Source organism: Lolium perenne, chromosome 1, assembly GCF_019359855.2.
Source record: "Lolium perenne isolate Kyuss_39 chromosome 1, Kyuss_2.0, whole genome shotgun sequence".
NCBI classification, from domain to species: Eukaryota; Viridiplantae; Streptophyta; class Magnoliopsida; order Poales; family Poaceae; genus Lolium; species Lolium perenne.
In genome coordinates, this window is record NC_067244.2 from 258,112,531 (window position 1) to 258,139,476 (window position 26,946).

Consider the following 26,946-nt stretch of genomic DNA (forward strand, 5'->3'; position numbering starts at 1 on the left):
AAGAATCATACCCGTTCAATGGGCTGTGGCCCAACCAACCCTAGCGGACCTAGGGGTGTGCGGCATCATGCAAGGGTGATATCTATACACCGACCAGGTCGGCACCGGCCTGGCGCCACACACCGTGGACACTGCTATGGGTCGACCCATATATCTCGATTTTTTCACGCCCAATTTACGTGATTTTTTTTCTGGTTTTTCACGTTCTTGTCGGTTTTCAAATTTTTTGGTTTTATATTTATTATTTTCAAAATTTAAAAATGTTCAAATATTGTTAAATTTTTTGAAAAAGTTCAAATTTGAAGACGTTGAAATCTGGACAATGTTCAAATTTGAAAAAATTTCAATTTCAAAAAATGTTAAAAAAACTTTAAAATGTTCACATTAAAAAAGGTCATTTTTTTTCAAAAATGTCATTTTTTGTAAATGTTATTTTTTGTTCAAATTTAAAATATGTTCATACACAGAAAATGTTGAAATTTGAAAAAAAATCATGTTATGAAAGAAGTTCAAATTTATGAACACAAAAATAGAAACAACAGGAAAAAAAAGGATAATTCGAAAAAGGCAAAAAAAAAAACTTTGGACCGGCCAACACGAACGGTGGGTGTGCGGCATCCGCCGGGAATAGGAGCTATCATGGGCTGGTTTTGGTGCAAGCAGCTATCTGCTACTAACCCATATGGTAGTTGTCCAATTCCTCGGTAGCCCATGAAGTCCATTTTCCGACTCTGCCACCGCCGTCGGTATCCCATTGTCGCCGGCCAAGTTCCCGCCCCGGCGGCGGCACAAGCTAATCCCCGCTAGCTTCCATCGATCGATCTGAACGTCGATGCAATCCGAGGCGGCTCCAGCAGGAGCGTTGCCGGCGGCGAACCGAGCACAACCGCCCCCATTTGCAACACTCGCTACTCCATTCGAAATTCAGTCGTGGAGCCCGCCGCCGCAAACCCCACCTTCTCCCTGCTCGCGCTCGCTGCCCGTACACCTCTAGAGCGTAGAGCACTACACCTCACTGCGCATATGCTTCAGCCGCGCGGTCTGCAAGGCCGCTCTGGTGCTCCACCGTGGGGTTTCTACTGTTCCACTACACTGTCAGAGACCAAGTAAGGACCCTTTCCTACTTTCTTCCCTATAAAGTTTCTCCTGTTTTAGTATTGCTCGAATTTAGTTTAAGACATTTCAATCTGATAAAGTTGCTATGGATACTGAAGCAGAAATTTCCATTAATTGTAACATATCACCGAATCAGAAGAGTAGCAAAAAAACTAGGCATCTCATGACTGTGGTTCACTCTTTACAAACTGCCCGGTCACAAAAATGTAACCTGACAAACAAACTTGGACAAAAACGGGTATACGTGTAGTATAATCAGAACCTGTAGACTTGACATATACAAGACAACATTGGAATTTACAGTTTTCTCTTTTGTACAGTTTAGCTAGCCAACTAATCCTGCCATCTGAATAAACAGACCAGAGAAGAGAAGCGTGGAACCCTGACTCCGTGTTATGTTTCCGATGGCGGCGGAGCGGGTGCCTGTGTGCTCATCTTGCTCCTCAGCTCCTCAAAAACTTTCATGCTGTCCGCGTCGAAGCCTCCAGCAAACTGTAGAATGGTGAACGGTAAGTTCTTGATTCAACTCTCTGATGTACCTGTAAATGCTCATACTGTTGATATATAAACTTTAGATAGTTGTATACCTGATGAACCCGGAAAGCGAATCTGACACCCTGGAGAAGCAAGAACTCTCTGTTGTGCTCTTTCTCAGTGCCTTGCATTGCATCGAGCTCTGAGGCAACCCTCTCCATATACTTCTTTGCCAGCTGAACTGATGCCAGTTTGATCTACACAAACATGTTAAATTAGATTTTTTATTCAACTCTTGGTGCATGTTCTTACTAGAAACTTGTTCATCTTCATAAGGAATTAATAAACTTATGCAGTGCTCTTTTGAGTAAGGTTGCCAAAATAAGTTCAGTAACAATAGATATAGTCTAGAGAGGCACACCTTGCCAACTTTTCCAGAATCCGATAGCCAGTCAACTGGTATTCCATACTCCTTGTAGCGTGCGCTGGTCATGTCTCTTGTACGAAGAAGTGCATAAACACTCTGCTCCACTCTGTCATAAGCATGGCACGGTTATTTCATCGACACAATGATGTTGTCACAAATATTCTGGAATTTACTAGATATTGCTTATTCTCTCTCGTATTATTTATTGTTTCACCCTGAAGAACTATGCAATTTAGGAGAATACCTAGTTCAGAGGAGATACTTACTTTTCAAGCAGCGAATACATCTTCTTAAGAGCTTCTTCACATGGAACTTTGGGATCGTCGGCAAATGATGTAGCCTTGTTTTCTAATTTTTGCAGATCCGTATACTCGAAAGCAGCCTCTCTTAATGCATCAGTTTTGCTCTCTGGCCAATCAAAATGCTTTAGCACCGCTCGCTCATCAACCTAAAATAAGTTAATTGATGTTTTTAGTTATAGATCATGTACATAATACGTAATGTGGAAAAGTTTGTGGGGTCTTACCAAGAAAGATAACTCCTCATCCAGCCAATGTACAAATGCAACAACATCATCAATGTTCACGAATCTTGCTGCTCGGACTTCACCTGCTAGCGACTCAACAAAATCTCCTTGTGTCTCCACATCAGCTTTGACCTGAAAAATTCCAAGTTTTTGACAATGTTGGTCATTTCTTACATAGAATTTTTACTGACCGATTATAGTGGGCTGCACTAATAATGGATGACATGAATTTGGCAGGATATTTATGCAAGGTGGGCGTTGAAGATACTTACTGCTAAGAGGAACGTTGATCTGTTCTCAATCTCTCCGATCATGTTGCTTCTGTTATCAGAAACATTTGATGTTTTTGATCCCAAAGAAGTTGTGTTCTTAGCTTCACGTTTCATCAGACTCTGGTAGAACTCCACAACCTCCGGAGCACGGTGTACCTTGTCACCACCGGCAACACTCTTGGATAGAGAACCAGGAGGTGGTGGTGGAGGCGGCGGACCACCAGGTCTCCCAGGAGGTGGTGGTGGAGGAGGAGGTCCACCTGGTGGACGTGGCGGCAGCGGTGCTCCGCCTGCAGTGTTGGTAGCTCCTGAAGCAACAGCTGATGCGGTGGGAGGTGGACGGGGGACTCTTGGAGCTCTCTTCTCAATTTGGGCAAGCTTCAACTGGGTTACCGCCAGGGGATTGTTCTGGTTATCACTAGATTGCTCGCCGGATTCAACATTAGCTGCAGGGACCTTCTTCTCCTTTATTTGAGCAAGTTTTGGTGGGAGTGCAGCTCTTGGAGATGGTACTAGAGCTGAGCTATAGCCACCACCGAACCTTTGTGCTCTAGCTTGCTCAGCCTTCTCTTTGACCGCCTTCTCCCGTTCTGTAGCAAGCTTATGCCTGTCTTTGTAAGCGGGATACTTCTCATCAGCAAAACCTTCGACAGTCTTTGACATCAATTGGAATGAAGATGCAATATTCGCGTCATCCATTTCATTGGAATCTTGCTCCCTCTTTCCAAACGTTGTAATGGAGATACCATCTCCTGCATTTCTGATCATGAGAGATTCCAAGGGGCCCTTTGGTTTCTGGCTCCTCTTTGGAGAGCCACTGGTCAGGGACCGTGTCGGCGATGATAAATAGCTGCTGTCATCCTTGCTCCTCCCCCACTTCTTGAGTTTTTGCATCAGATTGGGCCTTTTGCTTAGGAAGCTGTATCTGCTGGAAGAACTGTCAATTGACATAGTGTCGAAGTCTTCGCTTCTGGGGGAAGAAGGTGCAGAAGAAGGAGCACTATCAAGGTCAGTGTCACCCTGGCCTCGTTCAGACCCATATTCCAACATTAGCTGTTTAGCCCTCTCCTGTGATTTTGGGCTAAGCGTCCTGTTGAGGTCACGGGCAGACATTTTTCCTGATGGTATCTGGTAGTTGCGGAGCTCGAATCGCAGACAAGCATTGACCCACCGCAGGTACACCAACTCTTCTACTTCACTGAATCTGTTCATCTGTAGGCCTTCCACTTGCTTTGTGAGGTCCTCATTTGTATGTCGCAAGTTGTTAATCTCATCTCTTGCATGGGCAACCACATCACTCTGCAGGGAGATGATATATCATTAGTACATTATTGGAAAGCATATCATGAAACAAACTATCCAATACTTGATATAAAATTTACTGGCTAGCGTTCTTGTTTTTTAGAAGTCTAGAATTGTTATATGGGTCTGAAATATAAGGCTATTTCTCAATATAGAAAAACACCTCAGCTGACAGCATGTTCTGTTGAACAGGGATGGAAATTGTAATTATCCTGATACTAAGCGGTTCAGTTCTTGTCCTGATGAGAATGTTACAGCGAAAACCATGCCATTATGTGCAAGAGAAGAGTCAAAATTTGCAGTCCTGGTCATGAAACTAATTGATTGGTTTGGTTTCTAGGAAGAAAAAGCAATATAAGAGAGAGCATATCATTTGTGATACCTTTTGCAAGTGAAAACAAAAGCAAAATACTAGTTTTGAACTAAAGACAAGCTAAGAGGATAGGCCTGTACGGATAGAGACAAATCCAGCAAATGTTTCAGAACCACTGCTAGTCTGCCACAAAAACTAGGATCCTCTAGGACCATGCAAATGATTATGCTAGAAAGAACTGCTGCTGAATATTGTGTCGTACTGTCAGTAAATGCGATTTTTCGTTACAAACTTTGCAGAGTAAGATTAATAAAGTACTACTCTCTACCTCTGTTATTTTCCCTTGTGCTGCATCCAGCTTCACCATGAGATCCCTCTTCTCATACAGCAGCTCCTTGTTCTTCCTCCTCAGCTCAAGGACCTCCACTTCCAAATCCTTGAGCTTCTTGAGCTTCCGTTCGATCTCCGCGTCCTTCTTGGCCACCTCCTCTTCCTTGGCCTTCAGCCCCATGACCTGTTGCTTCAGCAGCATCAGCTGGCCTTTCGTCTGGTTCGCCTCCATCTGTATCTGGCGCTGCAGCTCCTTGATCCTGGTCCTCGACGCCTCGAGCTCTTTCTTGGCTGCTGCGCCTCGGACAACGTCCTCCTGCAGCTTCTTCCTCTCTGCCTGCAGCGAGCTGATGGTGATGTTGAGCATGTCGACCTCCACCGTCTTGATCTTGAGCTGCTTCTGCAGCTCGGTGACGTCGGTCTCCTGCTCCTTGAGGCCATAGTACTCCAGCAGCTCTCCCTCGAGCTTCACCTCCCTCTCCTCCAGCTCCTGCACCAGGCTTCGCAGCCTCTCCATCTCGGCCGCGTTGTTCGCCATGTGGGCGTTGTACCGTGACCGCTCCTTGACGTCGAACCTGTCGCTCGGTATCGGGATGTCGATCTCCCCACCCAGCAGGCTCTCGATCTCTGAGAACATGTCGTCATCATCATCATCCACCGATGGAGCCGAGTTGATTATGCCGCTGATCGTCTTAACCTCTTCCGCCTCTTCTTCTTTCTCCCCCTGAAGCAGTCAGACAGAACAGTGAGTACAACAGAGTTTTTTTTTTGTAACTTGCATCTTCTATTTCTGGACTGGAAATACATACATGTTCAGAACCCCGAGCCCTATCCTTCCTCTTGCTTGCTTGGCCATTGTCTGAAACAAGCAATGAAGCAGAGCTTTAGCGAGAAATTCAGACACGAGGAGCCATCAGAGAGAGATGTACGTACCTTTGTTAGGCCCCTTCCCTCTCTTAAGGGTAAACGCCGCGAAGGTTGCTAAGACCACGAATCCCAATCGCACAAGCATGACTCTGTCGGCTCATCACTGTGCCGGCCTCAACCGTCAGGAGGGCAGAGACAGTCAGCTCTGGCTCTGCACATCAGAAAGCTTGCAAAAGCAGAGGTGGGAGGAGGAGCATGTGTGAATGGCCAAGGCGGCTAAACCTTCTCCATATCTCTAGCCTGCAACCGAAGACCACCGGAGGAACATGTGGCTGGCCTTATTCATCCATGCCATGCTGGCACCACAAATGTTTATCCCTAAGCTAAAACAAGCTCGTGTAGCACAATGAAGTCTGAAGCTTCTTTTCTCTCTGTTTGCGTGTGTCCAATAGTGTGGCACTTCTTAGTTAGTAGTAGCTGACAATTTTTTCATATGCTGATGGTGCCAGGACCAGGAGGAGAGCATGTGTATCTTGGTGGGCTTCTCTTTTGCTGTTTCTGTGATGCATAGAAGGCTTGTGTCTTTGGAAGATTGTGGTATGCCGTTGTTTCCTGTGCACAGAAATGGGTGGTGGCTGGTGTGTCTGGGTGAGGGTGAAGGGGGAGTTATAGTCAGATCGATGGTGATGTGTGGATAGGGGAGACGAGGGGAGTTATGATGAGAGGCTCGCACATAGGATGGAGCATTTGCCCTCTGCTGGAATATAATCTGGATAGTTGTTTTAACTAAATCAGTAGTACTGAACTATTCTGATTAATTTGTAAAAGACCGCAGAAAAATGGGCTTGATTGACCTGAGGCATGTTTCGTATCTCAACTATTGCATTTGTCCAGAAAACAATGTGTTTTTTACCTTCATTGGAATAGTTGATAAATCTAGAGGCTTGCATGTACTATGTAGTATTTGGAGCTCAGTAGCTAGTGATTTAACCTGATGAGCGTGCTCAGTAATAATAATATGGTACTTCGTACTATATATATGATATCTTTCTTCTAGGCCAGTACTCTAATAATTGGATTACTTATGTACAAGTTTCTTTTATCCAAAAGACCAAGCAATTGTGTGAGTCATTGATCGCAAGAGTTGAATCTTCGTACATGTGGAAGAGTTTTCCTTATTATGGTCGCTGTGACAACGCAGAAGTGGCATGGTTCTAGGACGCGAATTTTTGGCTCCTGGGTGCGCCAGCACCTGATTTCAACAAATAAAATCGAAAAAAATACTAAAAGTGATTTTAAAAATATGGCATAAATCATGTGTATGGAGTATGTATGTAAGCATGTGCGTGTCAAGTTTCAACTTAAAATATAAAAGTAAGTAGCCTACAGGAAAATAACAAACCGTACTGTTTATATTACGTATACTATTCACAGTATAACAACGTTTGATTTTCACTTTTTTGTGTGGACCACATACAGCCGTATTTTCTTATGAAAATTTTCACAGGTAAGTGTCAATATGAGATTTACGTGAGGGAATTATTTCAATTTTTTTGAACTACTTAAATAACGTTTTTTGAATTTTTTGAAATCAGGTGCGCTGGTACCTAGGTTCACCACCATATTTTCGCATGGTTCTAATGCTAAAATGAATCTCATTTGCAGGTTATTTTCCAATGGGCATACTGGATCCGGTCGTGGTCCATCATTATATAATTCTATAAAGACTGTAACACCACATGTTGTTTTCAGTGGTGTCCTTACAATTGGAGCATATAGCGAAGGATATATGTACCCCAAATGCATTCATGCATGACTTTGTAATTTTCTTTTATCTTACTCTAGCATTTAACTGTTCAGAGGCTGATGTGAAACTTGACGTGAATGTTTGAATTAACGAAAATGCACTTTATAAAAAAACATGTAGGACATATGGGTCTAGGCCGTACATTAATACTTGTAGTTCCCACACGGTTTACCTAGCTAATTAGCTATCAATATACAAAGGTGGGAGATAAGCCTCTACAGCGCACATAGCTTATTTGAACGTGTATGAATGGCTGATTTGTAGCACACGACTTAGTTTCGAAAATCGTGTGCGGCATGCATGGCTTTCACAAACGGTAATTCACAGTCGACCGACTGTATTCGGCTGATAGGAAAAGATCGGTGTTGTTTCACCGTCTGTGTTCAGCTCATTGCGCACACGTTTTTGTTTGGACAAGCAGTATGCTAATTGCTTATATTGCATATATTTTTACCATGATACAAGCATATATACGTGCAGAACCATGATACAAGCATACCTATGCCCAGTTGTACTAACAACACATAATAGTATGATGCTATCATTATATTTGATTGCATGTTCATCCACCACATATACATGCATTTTGACATATGTAATCATTTTTATCTATACAAGAGATGTACACAGTAAATAATTTACTTTTCTTAGTTGCGCCCTTGTCTTCGTGGTTTTGAAAGGATAATGTCTTCATGGTTTTGAAAGGATAATAGCACTACCGGCTGCCCAAGAGTGTGGTGACAGTATAGCCCTCTTGTTGTACCTCGTTTCAACATGAACTCCTTGGAGGAGTTGTTGATTTCCTCAAGTGAGGTGTTAATCTGTACTTCCTCCTCAAGTGAAGTGCAATTCCTAACCACCAAGTGAATACTGCACATAAGTATTATCAATGTGAGAATATATAAATACGAAAAAGCTAGAAACAAATAATGCAAAACAAATGGTTACTGGACTTAATTACCCAGGAATGCGACTGCTAAAAGTAGATCCTCAGCTACACCGAGAAGCAGACAAGCAAGAGGATTTTGCTGCAACTCGGGGACGAGAAGTACTGTCTCCGAAACAAACTATTTGTCACTGATTTTTTGGCAAAATGGTGCCTAAAATCTTTATAGGTTCATTGAATCTTCGACAAGTAATTCGAACCGGAGGGATAAGTGCTCCAAGAGTAACGGGCTCACTGTCTCTCACTCGAACTAATCAAAATGGAGAGCTCAACACTATGCAAGGATGTAAAAAGAAAGAACACCAAAGGTGTTCAAATCCTTCACACTTAAATTCCACCAAAGCAACAAGTGCTAGGAAGGAATTAGAGAGGGAGAACAAATGAGATAATCAACAAATGACTCCAACTTCTAGATCCCCAAGAGTTCCTCTCACTTAGAGGATGAACTGATTGGTGGAGATTGTAGATATAGATCCCCTCTTCCAAATCCCTCAAGAAGATGCAAGAATCATAGGAGGGAAGGAAGAGGAAGCAAGCTTTTGAGGTTCAACAATGAAGTATGAGAGAGAGAGAGAGAGAGTGTGTGTGTAATGGTTGACCTTACCCTCCTCAAGGAGGAAGAAGGGGTATTTATAGTCCAAGCGAGAATCTGCGACCCAAACTGGCGGCAAAATCAGCACAAACCGGCAGACCGAAATACTCGCCGGATTGGTCCTAGTGCAGTCTATCTACTGCGGTACTAGAGTCTGATTCCTTCTCCTTGACTTCTTTGCATGCAGTACTTCGACTCTAGTACTAGCTTCAAGCGCTTACTATCAGGGCTGGGCTGCGCATACAGAGCAGAGCGAACGAAAGTTCCATTCTCTTGACTAGATAGAGCCACAGTAAGGGAAGAACCCGGGAACTCAATAACCTCTAGAACCAAAGGAAGGTCTCCCGGAGAAGTAGGCGACGGTAGAAAGCATTTTTATTACTCCTGTTGAAGGAGGCAGTGGTCCAATTGGCTATTGAAGTCGGTGGATTCTGCCCAGAGTAATCTCTAAAATAGTGAAGCCAGTAGCAATGACTTCGTTTTCAAGCTACTGAAATGCACTTAAATGTTGCATTTTGATTAGCAAATTACACGAGCGATGCGGCGGCCATTAATATTTATCCCTTTAAATTATTGTTTCTATTCGTTGAACCAAGTTGGATCTGTGATACCAGGGTGGTGGCTTTAACAAATAAGCTCCAATTGATCCATTATTGGAGGTGGCCACCGGTGGTAGCCCTTAGGAAGTTCTTAACTGCGCTAATTCACCTCTTATTTCTCTTACAAACCCGCCTCCGTAGGGGCTTCAAGCGAGCACGTTTCGATGTCAACGAAGGTACGCCCAATTAGGGATTGAATTCTCTTAGAATTCAATCAAAAGAGCATAACGTCTTAGCTAAATGTCTGACATAGCGTCTGATCCCGGTGAATTGGGTTAGTTAACCGCACCCTTTGGTGAAGAAGGGGGTATTCCTAGGCACTAGTTATTTTCTTATGTGTAGACTTCGACCTTACAAAGTATGAGTCCGTGCCTTCCTAAGTTGGTCCTTAATTTCCAATGAAGTTTTGATTTTCTCGAGGGACGTAGCAAACTGTTTGGTTGGCTCCGAGCATTCTAAAAATAGAGTCCTGCCTGGACAATGTTGATAACGGGAAATCTCTAACCTCCGTGGTGGGTGTGAAGAAGGGTACAGCTAGAAAGCGAGAGAATATCTTTATGGATATGAGTCTGAGGCAGAAGTCTCTGAATGCGGGCCTGACGAACCTTTTGTACCAGGATCATCACGAGACTCTGAAGTAGTTCGGTCAAGTATAGGAAATTAATATAAGAATGAATAACTTTCTCAATGGTTTATTTTCTTTCTTTTATTTATCTTAATATTCATTCCATTCAGGCCATTCCAATGCTCGCAAGCAAGCACGAAAAAGCTTCTATTTCTAATTCTAAACGGAAACGCCCAATACATCGAAACTCATTATCCATGGAGTCGATAAAAAAAAAAAGTACCTAATCTAAAAGTTGTCTAGCTTTGCATACATCGCTACTTAATCGTTTAGTGGTTATCGATGAAATTACTTCACCATAGAAAAAATATTATGGAAGTATATATATATATTATTGGTTGCTTTTGTTTATGTCCAATTGGAAAAGTGGATCTTCCAAATTCATATGTTTAGCCTAAAGTACATAACTTGTGTTCCTCCCTAGTTCTTGCAAAGCCACCTAATCAAGCCTCACCTCATTTGTAGTTATAACATGTTCAGCTGAAAGCAAACTCCAAATAAAATAGGTTTACTATTAGTAACACATATACTTTTTTACCTTAGCTCTTTCTTTATTGTTCATTGAGCAGTTCAAATGCTTTGATTGCTTATAAGATAATAGGTGAAAATATTCTTCATTCGTTTCTTTTTTGAAATGCAAAATGGCATTCAAATCCATTCTTTCTCATAACTTAAGAATATGTACAGCGCAGAACAGAAAAGAAGGCAGATTTGATGAGTTGTAGGGGCGGACCCACTTCCACTGATTTCTTGCGGGAAGGTTCTATAAGGGAAGAAGAATCAGAGCTGTGACCTGGTAACCTTGATTTCTTTCGGAACGTCATTACGAGAGTAACAAAGAAAGAATAACGTAGATAGGAAGGAGCGAGCCCCAAGGATAATGAATTGGTATGCCGGGTGCTTACTTGAGCAAGAAGCCAAGTCATCGATAATCAAAGAAAGGTGTGAGTGAACGAGCCCAACTTTCCGATTCAAATATGACTCCTTTCCACTTTCAACAAATAGAGAAATCTCCGCTAGGCTAGCAGTGGGTAACCAACGTAGTGCCCCATTCGTTCCATGACATCCAATCAGTTCTCCTCGGATTCCAATCCAATCTCCCAATCAGTGATAAATAGACGGTCGGATGAGATCTCGAACGTTGTCCCTACCTACTGAGGAATCCAAAGTGTACGTAGAAAAAGAGAGTGTTGGAAATGCATCGAGGAGAACTTACCTTGTGAGTCACTACTCCGGCACTGGGCAGGAATACTACTAGCGAGGCTTATAGGCGGCTAGTTCTTAAAGAAATCTGTCAGCTATAACCTAGCCTATTGAATCTGGTACGCCCGAAGCACGAAACTAGATAGGTAGCCCTACCTACGACTAGAAAAGTATCGTATTTTTTTCTTCCAGTAAATCTGCAACTCATTCCTTCCATTATGGAATATCATTTTGAGTGTATTTTCCCTCTAAAAAAAAGCTTCGCCCTCACTTCACTGAACTTATTGGAAATGCCTAGGACAGAGTTCATTCACTTGCCCAGCAGCCCTACTCCTCATAGTTGATCCGAATTTCTATCCCTGATTGAGTCAATCAGGAAGAGGAAGACTTGATAAAAGATGAAAAGAAAGGATTGATTACCTTTTTAAGTCAAGAAAAGAAAGGAAAGGGCTATTTATGAGTTTATGTAGATGAAGTTTCAGATTCTTGGATGAGCGGAACATCTTTGAGACAAATCATCTCTACCCGGGTACATAGCTTCATCCAAACCATGGATCCACGAATTGTTGACTCGCTCTAGAAAAGAGCTTCGTAGTTGGGAGCTCTGAACCGATGATCGATATGGTTTCCTAGGATGAGAACTATGGTTTACTACTTGGCAATAAGAAAGTTGTTTTATCTTTTTTGAACTTTTTGAGGTGTTTTGCCTAGTCTGAATTTCCCCTTCTTCTATTTGATCAAGATGGATAGCAAAAAAGCATGAATAGGCCTACTGGGATGGAAGGAGAGAAGGACTGAACGAGAAAAGGAAATACCTCTTTGTTTACCTTGGAATGAATTGCTCAACTACTTAGGTAACGAAACGAAACGTTCATCTACGATCTTTCTTAATTAAGAAAAGATAGGACTGTACGGCAGTTCTCGTTAGTAGATTCGCAGAACAGAAGAAGAAGTTCACTCTGACTTGCGCACTACAAAAAGGCAGCCAACAACTTCGGACGTACTCCGTCTTTCGAGCCTCTGTTTAGCTTCAAAAGATAAGGCGCTAGTGCAACGAACGCTGCTTTGGTGCGTCCCACCCCAACTAACTAGTGCTTGACTTGACTTTCCCCCGCGCCCTATCCAATGAATAAGGAGAAGGCCGGCCTATCAATGACCGAGCCAGTCTGATCTCCTTTATACTTACCTCAAACAACGAGCGAAGTCGAGATGTTGATGAGAAAGGGGCGAGTCTCAAGGCCAAAGAGTGCTCTTTGAAGGTACTATGCATCCTTACGAATACAAGAGTGGTTTTTTTTGTTTTGGGTATAGCAGGACTTGAACCTGCGACCATTAGGTTAAAAGCCCAATGCTCTACCAACTGAGCTATACACCCGATTTTACAAGAAGGCTTGGTGCGGAAAAGAAAAGAGGGCGGCCTGGCCCCTTTTCTTCTTATCATATCACAAGGGCGCGGCTCTGTATGGGGCTCGTACTGTGGAGCAAGTCTGGGAGTCCTTTCCACTCATTGAGGATTCTATCTAAAAAAGAAGGTCAACGGGGGAGACTACAGTAGCTCGAACTCAGACTATCTACGAAAAAGGTAAAGTCGTCTTTCCTAGGGTTCGACCGAAAGGAGCTGTGTTCTATGGTTTGACGTTGTGGAGGTCCAGCACTCTTCTAAACGAAGAAAGAGGGGATTCGCGCTACCTCCTACTCCTACAGAAGATCGATTGGCGCGAACTTCCGATCGATTCCTTATTCATTGTTGCCGACCCTTACATCATCATAAAGAGAATCAAGATATCCCAAGAACCCAGCGGCGGGATGAATGACTAGCGCTCAAGAACAAGCAAGGGATGTGATCGAGTAGGTTCCTCTCTATTTAGATAGACCCCATCAACATGGCCATTCCCTTCTCCTGGTAGCAAAAACCCATTAGAGGTTTGATTCTCAAAAGAAAACAGACCAGAAACTCGAAACTATTCCTACTCGCCAGGTGGCTTTATCATGGGAAGCTCGAAGAAAGGTTTATAGGAAGCTCAAGGAGAGATCTTTATTCGGAGCAAGGGATCCTTGTTCGAAGCAGGCGCTAATAAGCAAAACAAGAAAGGGTTGGATGGATGGTGCATCCTTTATCTTTCTCCCGCGCGATTCAACTAAAGACTGGGCCGGTTTGAAACCGACACTTTGGTTTCCTCGTCGGATTGAGTCCATCAGGCTGGAACTATTCCATTTTCGTTGAAACAACTCTTTTAGCAATTCGGCGGCACCAGGCAATTCTGGCGGGCTGTCGGTTTCTGGGGCAATTTGGCCAGTCGTCAAACTTCAGTTTTCTTGAAAGAACTAAACTTTCACAAATTTCCTGAACTCCGATTAAGATGAAACCAATTTGGTTGGAAAGATAATAGAGCCCCCAAAAAATTGGAATATTAGGAATCGACGTAGGATATTTTTACACAGTTTTAGAAGTGAAACCTCTCCAAACTAAGAATCGGTAAAAATATCCAAACTCGAAAATGCAATAGACGATGCGTATGATTTCTATTTTAGTTGAACATGTGATTGTTGGAAAGCTAGCAACAAGCTCAAAAACCTCACACCGAGAAGCAACAAGAATAAGGGATGCAAAGTATGCAAAGAATTGAGCTCCCTAAGATGATGTGATCAAGTTACCCAACTGAAAGCCCATGTTGATAGTGTGACTATCTATCCTATAAACCGGTCTCTCAACAACCACCTTTAAAAGGAAAATCTAGCAAATCTACACCTTTGCCTTGCGCATTTCTCTTGATCCAGATGATGATGCTTCATGCTTCATCCAAGCGGAATGCACCACTTGATCATCGTTGATTCATGAAGACTCACAATTTGATTTGCCCCCCACCCCCCATGCACCACTATGGGATAGCTTCATCAAGGCATAGTTTCACATGTCCATTATCACCAAATTGTCAACAATCTTGAAGCATGTGACCTTCTCGAGATGCTTATCTTGAAATTGCCCTTCTCAACCTTGATGAACATCATCACTTGATGTCATCCTACACATGGGCTATATGAGATCTTGCTTTTGATACATGCCCATAAAGATACCTAATCTACATAGACAACACAAATACACATATGATGTATTAGTTCACAAACCATAATTGATAAGGCTTATCATGCCACAACGTTAAAACACATGAACATAACTAGCATGATTTAGGGATTGGTATTTCAGATGGCGCTGACTCAAAAAGAAACCTAAGAGATGGAAAGGCTTAATCTCCAGTAGTACACTTAGATCACATGATCCAATGTGGTATAATCTTTATGCTTCATGGGTTGACCAACTTGAATCTTATCTCTGCTCTTGGTCTTGGTCAACCTTGTATCTCTTCATGCTCTATCATAATATCTTGATCATCCATTGCTTAACACATAAGCTAGATCATGGTTAACTTGAGGTCCACATAAGAAGTTCATCTTCATTTATTCTTCTTGATCATATCATATTCTTCTCTTCAAATCGATGATCTTGATTTCAATACCCAAGGTATATCTTCATCTTCATGGCATCCACACTTGATCGAATCCAACACATGAATTACAAGAACTACCTATGCAATATTTCTTCATATAAACTCAATGAAAATATTAATCAATAAAAATTGTCATTAATTATCAAAAACACACGTAGGGGCAATGTACCTTTATAGTTATATGTAGTCAATTGACGAAACCTCAGGGGTATACAATAAATTCTTTTTCTAATTTTCAGGAAAGGTCTTTGGCTTGGTTCGGTTTATGCGTGTAGCGGGAAATGCTACACTGGTCGAACTGGATGGGAGCCCATATATGTCAACTAGTGTTTCTCATTGGAGACGTGGCTTGTGCAATTTTTCTCTCTCTATGCAAGTGTTTTGGATTGGAGGTGGCCTAATAGTTACATGGCCCATGACTTCGTCCGTCTCTATTTAGGTTGCACACAAGTTTTCACGTCTAAATTCAACCATCAATTTGACCAATTAAAACATATCATTAAATTCGTATAGAATAATTATTTTATCGACATAATTTTTATTGCATTAATATGTAGTATATGATAAATTATTGGTCAAGGTTAAAACATCGTCCATTGGGAGGGAGGAGTAAAAAGCAAGCTGATTCATCAACCCAATTGCAAGTATGATGGTTAAAAAAAGAAAAATCTAGCAATCTCTTGCCTATTGACAATGCTTGAATACAAGCTCTCCATGTCAAACCTTGCCCCTCCATTGAAGGCTCGCGCAGGTTCTTGAGAAGCTTTCTGAATTCTTTGTTGATGATAAAGCAATGTCCGGAGATGGATGTTGCTAAAGGAGAAAAAAATGATCATTTTGGAGACCCAAGGGTTTAAAATTAAAGAACTGGGGCATAGCAAAAAAGAAGGACATGAACCAGACATGGATACCACTTGAAATGGGGAAGGCAAAGTTGAATGTTAACGGGTCCTATGACAAGGCTAATGGATTAGGTGCGAGGAATGACGCTGAGAGACCACTTAGGCCAGATGATCTATGTTGCATGTTGTCATCTTGAGCAGTGCCGTGATGCCACATAAGCTGAACTTATGGCCATTGAAGTGGGTTTGAAGCTGGTGTTACATTGGGCGAACATGGAGCTCACTTTGGAGACAGACTATGCAGAGGCCTTTGAACTGATCAAGGAAAGGACACCAAACTTATCGGTCTATGCCTTCAGAGTAATGCAATTAGTGATTTGATCTGCGAAAGGAACACTAAAATAGCTAAAATTGGCAGAGTAGCAAATGGTGTTAGCCATGAGTTAGCTAAGGTAGGTAGAACTATTTTTTTTTGAGAAACACAGTACAAACGCAGGCGCTCACATACACGCGCATACACTCACCCCTATGAACGCACACACGCACACCCTACCCCTATGAGCACCTTCGGAAGACCGAGCCGGCGGATTGGATCTTGAAATTGACGAAGTCACCACAGGCGCCTCGCTGTCGACGGGAACGTCGCCTCCCACTGAAAGAATATTCCGCCTTTATGAGACACACAGATGTCAAACCTGGGGTTTGAACTCTGGTGGGCTGGGGGTACAACCACCCTCCTAACCACCCAACCTCAGGTTGGTTCTCTAAGGTAGGTAGAACTATGAAATGAACTTCACATTGGTTTGCAGATTTTCCTGTGGAAGTTGCAAAAGCCAACACCCATGATTGTAATTCTACCTTGATTTAATATAACTACTCCCCCCCCCCCCCCCGCAAAAAAAAAGTAGGCGTGTCAAAGCAGTCCGCATAGATGGCGATGGATAATTGAACTTTTAAAAAGAGCGTAAACTAAAATTTAGGAAGAAGGAGGCAGTTTCGGACGTGTGCCCCAGTCGCTCCATTCAAACGCCGCCTTGCCCACGTTCCGGCCACCCCCAACCGCCCACTTGCCGGCACGCAGACCACCGCACCGGCACCGCCACCCTCCCCGCGCGCCGCGGCCACCTGCTTCCCCCGCCGCGCGAGACGCGCTCGCTCCGCCCCCCGCCTTCCCCGCCGCCCAATGCGCGGCCCCGCCCGCGGAATAGGCAGCGGTGTATGGGCGGCCGCGCCCGCTCCCTCATCCGCTGGCTCCGTCACCACCGCTCCCGCCGCGTCTCCTCCTCCTCAGCCTCATCCTCTTCCTCCTCCCACCTGACCAATACAACCACCACCGCCAGCACCGACCTCCGCGCCCACTCGCAACCACCCCAGGTTGACGACGCCGACGTCCAGTGGGAGGTCGCCGCCGGGGGACCCGACTCCGACCCCGAGGACTACATTGTGATTGAGGAGGAGAACAAGGCGGGCGGACTGCGCGTCGTTGTGCCCCGCGCGCCCGTGCGCACCAAGCCACCACGCATGGATCCGGGCAAGAAGGTGCGTTCTTGGCCCTGCTTCTTTCGCCCCTGCCTCCTTCCCCTCCACCCCTCCGCCCCGTGATCTTGTCTGGATAACTTCGCGCGCGCGCTGCTAGTTCAATGCCGGTTCCCCCACCGATCTCTCTCGGTTCAACCCTCTCCCGTGCTTACAGGCGTGATCCACCGCGCCTGAACGGGGGGAATCCGTCCGATCCCAATGTGTTTGCTTTCTTGCCAGTTCTTGCGGATCTGCTTGGCCAAAACTGTAGTACCGAATTTCATACGGCATCCAAAGGCCAATTCTTGGATCATTGTTAATGCCAGTACTGTTAGCCTGTGCAAACTGTGCCACCCAATCACATCAATGCGCCCGTGACGGCCTAATAAAGCGCGGCAATTAGGACACATTATCACGGGACCCCTGCCTTTTGCTGTTCCCGTCTCATCTGAGACCAGCATGATGCAGGCTACAAGAGGTTATGCCTTTTCTTTTGCAATTATTGCTTGTTGCTGCTTTTGGACGAATTCCGTGGTGCAGCATTTGCCACCTTTGCTAGATAGTAGTATGAGATTAGTAAGTACTGATTTTCAACCACGTCGCAGTTCTATCCAAACCCAGCAGGGGCCAGAAACTGTCTAGTAGTTTTTCAGTTGTGTGCATGTCTTCTGATTCTGAGCCCAGACTTTTATGCCCATCAGTATCATTTTTGGTAAGGCCAGCAGTATCATTATTGTTTTTGGGTGAGGCCATCCCACCGATTGGAATGTTCTATCTCTTATTTTTCTCAATACATTTTACCAACGGCAGAGAAGTATGTTACTAACACTATCCAGCGCTCTGAACTAATGGTGCAAATATGCGCTTGCTTCTTCCTTTTCAGACCTCGGAATCCGAGTTCTTCACAGAGTATGGTGAACTAAACCGGTATCAGGTCAGCGAGGTTATTGGCAAAGGGAGTTATGGTGTTGTTGCCGCTGCCATCGACACCCAGACTGGTGAGCGTGTGGCGATCAAGAAGATCAATGACGTCTTTGATCATGTCTCCGATGCCACCCGCATCCTTAGGGAGATCAAGTTGCTTCGGTTGCTGCGCAGCCCGGACATAGTTCAGATCAGGCACATTATGCTCCCACCTTCGAGGAGGGAATTCAGGGACATATATGTAGTCTTTGAACTGATGGAGTCGGATCTCCATCAGGTAATTAAAGCGAACGATGATCTCACACCAGAGCATCACCAGTTCTTCTTGTATCAGCTGCTCCGCGGGATGAAGTACATTCATACAGGTGGTTAAGACTCCACAAAGGATATTCATAATAGTTCACTAGACTTTTTCCATGCGATTTCACTGTACTGATCGTTTGCTTACGTGATGGTTTTGCAGCGAATGTTTTCCATCGGGATCTTAAGCCAAAGAATATTCTAGCGAATGCTGACTGTAAGTTGAAGATTTGTGATTTTGGCCTTGCCCGTGTTTCATTTAATGACGGGGCTCCATCAGCCATATTCTGGACGGTAGCCATTTTAGTAATGTTGAGTAGATGGTATTTATTCCGAGCATCCAAATATATGTTTCTTATGATTTTGCATGCCTTCTCCCAGGACTATGTGGCAACTAGATGGTACCGTGCTCCAGAATTGTGTGGCTCATTTTTCTCAAAGGTAATGTTACTTTCACCCCAACTTCATACTACCAACAAGGATACCCAGGCTATTTCATGAAAAGGAAAAAAACAATGACCATACTGTAGATTTTCTTCCATAATTGTTATATTACCATGATACGTGTCGATGCAAAAGAGCAATACTAGTTGATTTTGTTAATTACGTATGCTTATTAATTTCCATGTGTGCAACCTGTCATAACTGCTAGTACAGTTCTCAATTGTCGGTTCAATCTGTCAAGATCTGTAATTTTGTATGTTGTTCTTCCGATCTTAAAAAAATGGTGTTTTTTTCCTGTTCTTTCATATAATCATAATATTGAATTTAGAGGCGTGGTGTGGGTGCTAATATGAACTTGGTGATGCACTTGGTTCTAATTTCATGTGTCTGCATGTTTAGCAAATGCTAAAAGAAGCTGACTGTTGACTTTGAATTTTGCAGTACACTCCTGCAATTGATATTTGGAGCGTAGGATGTATATTTGCAGAAATGCTCACAGGGAAGCCACTCTTTCCAGGGAAGAATGTTGTGCATCAATTGGATCTCATGACAGATCTACTTGGGACTCCTTCAGCGGAATCCCTCTCTAAGGTATATTAACTCCGCACTAGTTAGCAGCAAGTTAGGAAAGCATTTGGAGTTATATATTTTGCTACATATGTGGTTTTATCATTTTCTATGCTAGGCGTTACTTTCAATTTTCATATATTTTCCTTACATGAGAATTACCTGCGATGCCAACCTTGCATCATTAAACCTTGCATCATTAATTCACGTACATGGTTACATATTTTCCAAATATGTGAATTTCCTGCAAAACCGCCAACCTTGCGTTGGTAATCTGTACATGGCTATGAATTATTATTTCCTTATTCCATTTCTTATGGATTTTTAGTTACTGAGCAGTACCTACAGGATTTGGAACGAATTGGCATCAATATCAGCACAATCTCTTGCTATCTTTTATATTTTTTTGATATAAAATGGAAAGTTAATTGTGAGGAAACCAGGTCTTTTACACCATTTTACTGAATGCTGCAGATACGGAATGAAAAAGCTCGGCGATACCTGAGCAATATGAGGAAAAAGCCTAAAGTTCCCTTAACCAAAAAGTTTCCAGGCATCGATCCTATGGCTCTCCATTTGCTTGAGCGTCTTCTTGCTTTTGATCCTAAGGATCGGCCAAGTGCTGATGAGGTAGGAATGGCTGAGACCAATTTCTGTTCACCTAAAGATGTATTACAGCTTTGAAAATGTTGGGTAAACTACTATTCTCAATACTGAGATATGAAAATATTCTTCAAGGCCCTGAAAGACCCATACTTCACTGGATTAGCAAATTCTGAGCGTGAGCCCATAACTGAGCCCATCTCAAAATTTGAGTTTGAGTTCGAGAAGAGAAAATTGGGCAAAGATGATGTCCGAGAATTAATTTACAGAGAGGTACCATTACTCAGTTATTTTGTGGAGATATACTAGAGCTGCTTCGGTCTCTGTAGTTTACTAACAGTCTGTTAGTTTTTTTTATTAGATTTTAGAGTACCATCCTCATATGTTGCAAGAATACCTACGTGGAGGAGACCAGATGAGCTTCATGTACCCTAGGTGAGACCACTATTTTCCTTCACAAACAAGATTCACTAGTGCTGAGAAATTATGATGACTATGCTTTACTTCTTTTTCATACACTTAATTATGCTAGTTATATTATGATTGTTTGAGGATATACTGCAAACTCTGATGTGTATGCATGTATGTTTACACTTGACAGTGGGGTGGACCGTTTTAAGCGACAGTTTGCTCATTTGGAAGAGGGTGGTGCAAAGGGTGAAAAGTCCAGTCCACAGTTGAGACAGAATGCTTCTTTACCAAGGCAATATGCTTTCACTGAAACTTAACTTTATACTTCCAAGGCAGTATTTCTGTCTGTAGATTGCATATGGAGACTTACGATGAACAAGATTATTTGTGTTCTAACCCATTTTTCTTTCATTTGACAACCTAAATGTTGACCAATGGGGGAAGGATCCCTCCCTTGGCTATACTTTGTTAGGTAGATGAGATCTCACCAGCGATTTTTTTCATGCGGATAGCACCCCGTTTAGTCCGCGTACTTTACCTGCGACTCGAACCCAGATGTCCCGGGTGAACACCCTTATATATTTTTCCGAAAAGATGAGTTTGTTTGGACTAGGCGGGATATGCAATTCGTTACGCATGTAAAATATGCATAGATGCAGTAGCTTTCAATTCCATATTCTGTGTATATTTTTTCTAATCTTTGAGGTTGACACAGTAAACCAAATAAAGACTGTTGTAGTATTATTATCTATTTTTCTATTGGAAAATTGGAAGTTGCCAGAGTTTTAAATCAAATATTTTTGGACACTGAACCTGATAGAGATAAATGTTTCACATATTTCAATGTTGATATATATAAATTTTAGTCATCCTACAAATAGGATTTTTTTTGTAACTAACAATTCTTGCATCTTGTCTCAGGGAAAGAGCAATAGGCAATAAGCATGGGGACAGTGAATACCAAGTCAAGCTGAATGCAGGTGAGAAGGCAGGACACGCATCAGTGACAGATGGAATAAGCAAACCCCAAATGAGTGCTCGAAGCTTAGTGAAGAGTGAAACCATGAGCGCTTCCAAGTGTATAGGTGAAATAAAAAATAAAGATGTAAGTTCAGTTCATCCTTCGTTCCCACACTACTTATATGTTGTTATGTTTTTTCCTTACTTTCTTTTGCAAGAAATTTGACTTTCTTTTCTGATGGAAATTGCCGATATATTTGAATTCCATACTTTAAGGCTGTTTACATCCTTTATCCCTTTAGAGTGTTTGTATTACGATATTATTTTGACAAAAAAAAAAAACAGCCAACACTGTATTTCATTACGACTACAAGGAGTAAAGGGCACAAAGCTGTACACGACCAACAAAAGAAAGAGAGAAACAAACCAAATGCAGAAAATAATATTAAAGATTACAAAGTCCCCAGGCCTCCTCTCCCATTAGACTATTTCTTTAATGATCTCACTTGAACAGGATCTCTTCAAGATATCTCTATCTGATTTGAAGAATTTATTAGTTGATGCTGCAATTTCCATTCTTCATTTTCCAGGATGATTCAGAGAACTTGGATGAAGGCGACGACGTCTCACAGAAGATTGCTCAACTGAAAACCTAATTTTCGAAGGTTACACAAGTGGTCAGAGTATATACTATGTACAACAGCATGTCTATAGGTGCTCAAGATCAGAATGATCTTTAATTGAAGCCAAGATTTCTATACAGACAATAAGACCATACATCTCTGATGGTAACTTTGTTGTACTGTAAATTTTCTACTCGTTTTTGTACTTTGACAAGAACCATGTCTAACCGACAAACTAGCTCCTTGTCCTTTTCTTGGAGGAGCTACACGAGCATGTACAATTTTGTCAGTGTGAAGTACCCTGCCCCTATATTCTGTTCATATGTTATTCCTTGATCTTGAAACCTTCTGCAATCAGAAATATCTTCGTCTCTGTTATCTATACAAATGATCGTATAGAGATGCTCTTGGCATCTGTTTGTCAAATGTTTCTCCTGTTTTCCAAGATTACTTGTTTCAACTAAGTTGTGGTTGTCTACAGACATGAAGTGAGGATGACTCTACATCAATTTGAATTTTAAAGTATACATGTGACATTGATATATTTCTTGTTGCAACATGACAGATTGATCTTGTACATAATTGTACTCCTACCATTCTAAAAGACACATTAGGGCCAATGAACAATAAGTTGGCAAATAAACTAAATCTTTTTTGTTAAACATATTACTATTTTGGTGTTATAATGGGATATCATGTGCACTGTCCATGATACCCCGTTATAGTAGATCATGGCTTTTGTTTCTACGACAATGCAACCTGTAGCACATAGTACATAGGGGTGCTTGCAGTTATCTTATGATAGACATTAAAAGTTTTCTAAATTGACAATTTGAACAACTTAATGCTTGTGAAAGAAAGAAAAATCATTAACCATCATATGCCTGAAAAAGAATGCACTATGGCTGAACTATGACAACCAAAATAGTGTTTTTGGGCCGTTCACCTTTTTTCTTATTGTAAACATTTCTTGTAATCATGGCACTAGAGATAGTTCTGTTATACGGTCAATGAAGCATAAGAGATTGTTCGCGCATTTGGCATTGCTGTGGATTGCAATGATTTTGTTGGCTCTACCTGGTTTTTGTCTATTCGGCATGCTAATCGCTAAGCATAATGTTTGTTTCCCTATAAATAAAAGCTCAGAAATTCTATTTTCAGCTGAAGTTTCTTTCCATCTCTGTCTTACGTGATGAAAAGACTACGAATTATGTACGAACATTTGATGCCCAACATGTGAGAACATTCCCTCTACAAGATCAGTCATCCTTCATAGCAGCCCAAGAATTATGTAGTAGACCAGGGCGATCGGAAGAGCTATCAGCATGCCGAATATGACCCTGTAGTGGAAAGGAAATAAGTAAATAATCAGGTTAAATGAGAATTAATTTGTAAAAATCGAGCCACATTCTAATTGTGAAAAAAAATGAGATGGTTGTTGAATGGCTTACCCGGTGCAAAGAACGGCGGCATGGAGATTATACTCCTTGGCGAACACGAACGGCACGATCCCCTGTGGCAGAGCCGCCTACGTAGCAGCACGTAACGCAAAATCGTGAGACAAGATTTGGCACGCTCTGCCCGGCAGGCGACACGTACGTACGTACCTGGACAATGGCGATGCGCAGCAGCGTGCCCCGGAGGCCGACGGCGACTGAGGCGACGGCCATGACGGCGGGGCCGGCGAGGAAGCGGACGGCCATGGTGGACGCCGCGACGGTGTTGCCGCAGGCGATGATCTTGGGCTGCATCGCCATGAACAGTCCCAGGCTGAACATGGCCATCCCCAGCCCCGTGTCGGAGAGGTTGGAGATGGAGTTGGCCACGATGGTCGGCATGGTGATGTGGAACCTGCAGTAAAGAGATTTCAGCTGATTGATCCGTGAGATCGTCCGAGGATCCACTGAGATATTCAGTTACCGGAACTCGATGAGCGACCAGGTCAGGCCGACGACGCTGGCGTACGTGTTGGGGTTCCGGATCAGCCGGCGCCACACCATTGTCAGGATCAGCCGCAGCATCACGCCCGCCGGCGGCATCGCGCCGCCGCTCTCCCCGCCGCCGCCGTCCTTGGCCGGCTGATCCTGATCCGTTTCCGTCGTGCCGGATTCCAGCGTTGCCAGCGCCTCCTGCCCGGCCGCCTCGGACTTGACGCGCTGCCCGCCCGGTAGTTTGGTGGAGCCGACGGACGGCACGTCGGATGGGGCGAGCCGGCGGCCGCTCTCCCTGGCGCCGCTGCGGAACACGGGAAGGACGCTGACCTCCGACGCGCCGGAGCCGCCGGAGCCCCACTGGAACATGTGCAGGTTGTCCCTGGGGTCGTCGACCGGTGTCACGGCAGCCGCCGACCTTGGCCGCGGCGCGTTGTAGTCGTCGAAGCTGGCGGACGGCCTCGGCGTGTGCTGCCTGGACGAGTTGAGCGAGAACAGGTCCGCCGCGCCGAAGCTGGACATGCGCACCGCCGGCGGCATCAGCGCGCTGGCGCCGCCGCCGCCGGTGGTGGCGGAGAAGTCGCCGTGCGTGAAGCTGGATCCCCTGGGCGTGTTGTTCCGCGACGAGCTGACGGAGTAGATCTCGACGCCGGTGAGGTTCGACGGGCGCGGCGACAGGACCGACCGGCGGGAGAGCGACGCCGCGGTGGACCGGCGCACGACGGACACGCGCAGGCTCCCGTCGGGCGCCACCTCGGCCCGCGCCTCGGCCTGGCTGCCGTCGAGCGACACGACGTCCGGGTCGACGCGCACCGCCGCCACCGCCTCCGGGAACCTCCCCGCGATGAGCAGCCGCGCGGCGCGGAACTCGAAGAGGAACAGCAGGAGCGTGTACCAGATGATGCACTGGAGCACGACGAGCTGCACCATGAGGTCCCCGGCGTGCGCCCCGTACATGGCGACGAGGAGCGGGATGCCCATGATGAGCGTGTTGGGGAGGGTGGAGAAGGAGAAGAGCGTGATGGACCAGTCGAGCCCGGGCCCGCCGGCGGGGAAGGAGAGCGGGAGGCGAGACCAGACCGCCAGCGCGGCGAGGATGAGGAGCTTCTGGAGCGTGTCGGCGGCGACGAAGCGCAGGTCCATGGCGTAGAGGTCGCTGCCGGAGATGACCTTGAAGGAGAGGAGCGGCACCGCGAAGACGGCCACGAAGCGGTTGATGCCGGCGCACTGGTCCGGGGTGATGACGCCCCACCACCGCACGGAGCCGTAGGCGAGGATCATCGCCACGTACAGCGGCACCACCGCCGCCAGCACCGTGTACAGGTCGTGCCACGATATCATGGCTGCCTGCCTGCCGGACGTCCGCGACGGCGACGACGGATCAGGCGATCGATCACCACCGCGTAGTGGAAGGAGGACTGAGGAGCTCGATCGGCGGCGGTGATCTGTGTGGAGTCAGTTGCATGCAGATCGCGCGCGAGTGATGGCCGGAGGAGCTCCTTGGATTCGGGGGAATGTGATCGACCAGTCCGTGCGGCCGTTCCCTTTATATAGGCGTCCGAACCGCCGCCAAATACCGTGGGCGAGCAGCATGCACGGTTTTTAATTTGGTAAAATTGGCAAGCCCCTTCGCAATCAAAACCCAAATCAGGAAACGATCGCGGCAGATTTTGCACCAAAATCTTGCCGGAAATTACCCAACGTGCAGAATAGGAAGCTTTATTTGTACGCGCGACAGGGATGAGGTGTCAGATCGAGGCATATATATATGCACCAGCGCCTACACGTGCACCGTACGCGTACCTGAAACGCACTTCAGTTACATACCTTGAGGCCGTCCGGTCAGTTTATACAGGGGCTCAGCAGCAATGTCACACCATGAAGTTGACCTCCGCGCACGCGCATTTCTGAGGTGTTGGCACAATGCTCCATATATAGGCCCTCACATTTTTGTATGTTTTGCAATCTTTTCAAAGTTATAGAACATAGTATGGCCGATTGATATGCAACAAAAGGTACGTTTTGCAATCTTTTCAGCACGTTATTATCGCTTATTTAACATATATGGTTTGTATCTACCAATATATATATAGAGGATACTGTGGATCATGTATGTGCCCATCTTTGTTCAAGACTTCTCATTTACTGCGTTAAATTTGTTAGTAAAGCACTGTAGATATGGCGTGCGGATGTTTGGAGCAAGTGCAACATGGAGCCCGTTTTTAACAATTCAAAAAAAAAGGCGTCTTTTATTTTAAAAAATTCTGAGCAAAAATTGTAGCAACACTGGCAACATGAAAAAAAATCTGTACCTTATATTCTAGGCTGCACAAAAGTGGCAGAATCTGACATCTGAAGTGGTGAAAAGTGCAAAATTTGAAACCTTCAAATTTTGACTTTTTGTTAAGCCCGGAATATAATGTATTTCGGGTTGAGATTTTATAGGTTGGTAGAATACATCATTATCTACGTCTAGACTTTATGTTGTTTTTTTAAAATAAGAAATCATGGTTTCAATTTTTGAAAAATAAAGGACTCTATATCGCCTAAGCTCTAAAGTGAATTTTCGCTTAGATATGTGAAAATACAAGATGGAGCAGCTAGATTATGAAGGGTTGCAGCCTTGACCAAAGAAGTTGCAAGCGGATAATTCTCGTGTTAACAGAAACTAGCAAGTCGACTCGTGCAAGCTACATATCTCGAGCAAATATTGTCAAGACTCGTGAAAATCTTTTCATTAAGTGTTCTAGATTGTCTGAATGGATATTGATATGGGGTTTAGCGTTATGTCTTTACTTGACATCTTTGATGTCTTCTTCTTTTTATTTCCTCAATTATGCAATTTCTCTAAAAAAATGATGATTTATGTCTAAATCGTACCATGAATTCTTGCGCGGTGGCACGCCGGGCACCTGTAA

General features: G+C 44.1%; 3 protein-coding genes and 1 non-coding gene across 5 annotated transcripts; 1 reads left to right on the forward strand and 3 right to left on the reverse strand.

The window, feature by feature from the left end:
- Positions 1-1,204: 1,204 nt before the first annotated feature.
- Positions 1,205-6,063, reverse strand: LOC127299072 (protein CHUP1, chloroplastic). The gene is made up of 9 exons (XM_051328969.2): positions 5,694-6,063; positions 5,570-5,619; positions 4,759-5,484; positions 2,816-4,114; positions 2,544-2,675; positions 2,284-2,465; positions 2,012-2,123; positions 1,704-1,847; positions 1,205-1,608 (listed from the first exon to the last, which is right to left on the reverse strand). Exons 1-9 carry the CDS (start codon positions 5,770-5,772, stop codon positions 1,510-1,512), a joined length of 2,823 nt encoding a protein of 940 aa, XP_051184929.1. The 5' UTR covers positions 5,773-6,063; the 3' UTR covers positions 1,205-1,509.
- A 6,638-nt stretch (positions 6,064-12,701) lies between these two features.
- TRNAK-UUU (transfer RNA lysine (anticodon UUU)) lies at positions 12,702-12,774 on the reverse strand. Its single transcript has one exon. It is a non-coding gene; the product is annotated as a tRNA-Lys (tRNA).
- A 4,045-nt stretch (positions 12,775-16,819) lies between these two features.
- Positions 16,820-22,418, forward strand: LOC127299070 (mitogen-activated protein kinase 17). Of its 2 annotated transcripts, none has more exons than XM_051328966.2 (11): positions 16,820-17,286; positions 18,149-18,554; positions 18,653-18,783; positions 18,871-18,930; positions 19,375-19,524; positions 19,975-20,130; positions 20,239-20,376; positions 20,465-20,538; positions 20,705-20,806; positions 21,436-21,619; positions 22,065-22,418. In XM_051328966.2, the coding sequence occupies exons 1-11, from the start codon at positions 16,966-16,968 to the stop codon at positions 22,128-22,130; spliced, it is 1,788 nt and encodes a 595-aa protein (XP_051184926.1). In that variant the 5' UTR covers positions 16,820-16,965; the 3' UTR covers positions 22,131-22,418. The 2 variants fall into 2 exon arrangements, with proteins under 2 accessions (XP_051184926.1, XP_051184927.1); XM_051328967.2 differs by lacking the exon at positions 16,820-17,286 and adding an exon at positions 17,876-17,977.
- An 863-nt stretch (positions 22,419-23,281) lies between these two features.
- On the reverse strand, positions 23,282-25,529 carry LOC127299071 (probable auxin efflux carrier component 3b). The gene is made up of 4 exons (XM_051328968.2): positions 24,018-25,529; positions 23,705-23,948; positions 23,549-23,625; positions 23,282-23,437 (listed from the first exon to the last, which is right to left on the reverse strand). The coding sequence occupies exons 1-4, from the start codon at positions 25,367-25,369 to the stop codon at positions 23,368-23,370; spliced, it is 1,743 nt and encodes a 580-aa protein (XP_051184928.1). The 5' UTR covers positions 25,370-25,529; the 3' UTR covers positions 23,282-23,367.
- Positions 25,530-26,946: the final 1,417 nt, after the last annotated feature.

Bases quoted from the DNA above. Each gene is read 5' to 3' on its own strand.
- LOC127299072 (XM_051328969.2), bottom strand. From the start codon at position 5,772: ATGCTTGTGCGATTGGGATTCGTGGTCTTAGCAACCTTCGCGGCGTTT. The intron at 5,485-5,569 runs GTATGTATTTCC...TGACTGCTTCAG, and splicing joins GGGCTCGGGGTTCTGAACAT to GGGGAGAAAGAAGAAGAGGC. The intron at 1,848-2,011 runs GTGTGCCTCTCT...ATGTTTGTGTAG, and splicing joins ATTCTGGAAAAGTTGGCAAG to ATCAAACTGGCATCAGTTCA.
- LOC127299070 (XM_051328966.2), top strand. From the start codon at position 16,966: ATGGGCGGCCGCGCCCGCTCCCTCATCCGCTGGCTCCGTCACCACCGC. The intron at 17,287-18,148 runs GTGCGTTCTTGG...CTTCCTTTTCAG, and splicing joins GCATGGATCCGGGCAAGAAG to ACCTCGGAATCCGAGTTCTT. The intron at 19,525-19,974 runs GTATATTAACTC...TGAATGCTGCAG, and splicing joins CAGCGGAATCCCTCTCTAAG to ATACGGAATGAAAAAGCTCG.
- LOC127299071 (XM_051328968.2), bottom strand. From the start codon at position 25,369: ATGATATCGTGGCACGACCTGTACACGGTGCTGGCGGCGGTGGTGCCG. The intron at 23,949-24,017 runs GTAACTGAATAT...TCTTTACTGCAG, and splicing joins TGGTCGCTCATCGAGTTCCG to GTTCCACATCACCATGCCGA. The intron at 23,626-23,704 runs GTACGTACGTAC...GCTGCTACGTAG, and splicing joins TGCGCATCGCCATTGTCCAG to GCGGCTCTGCCACAGGGGAT.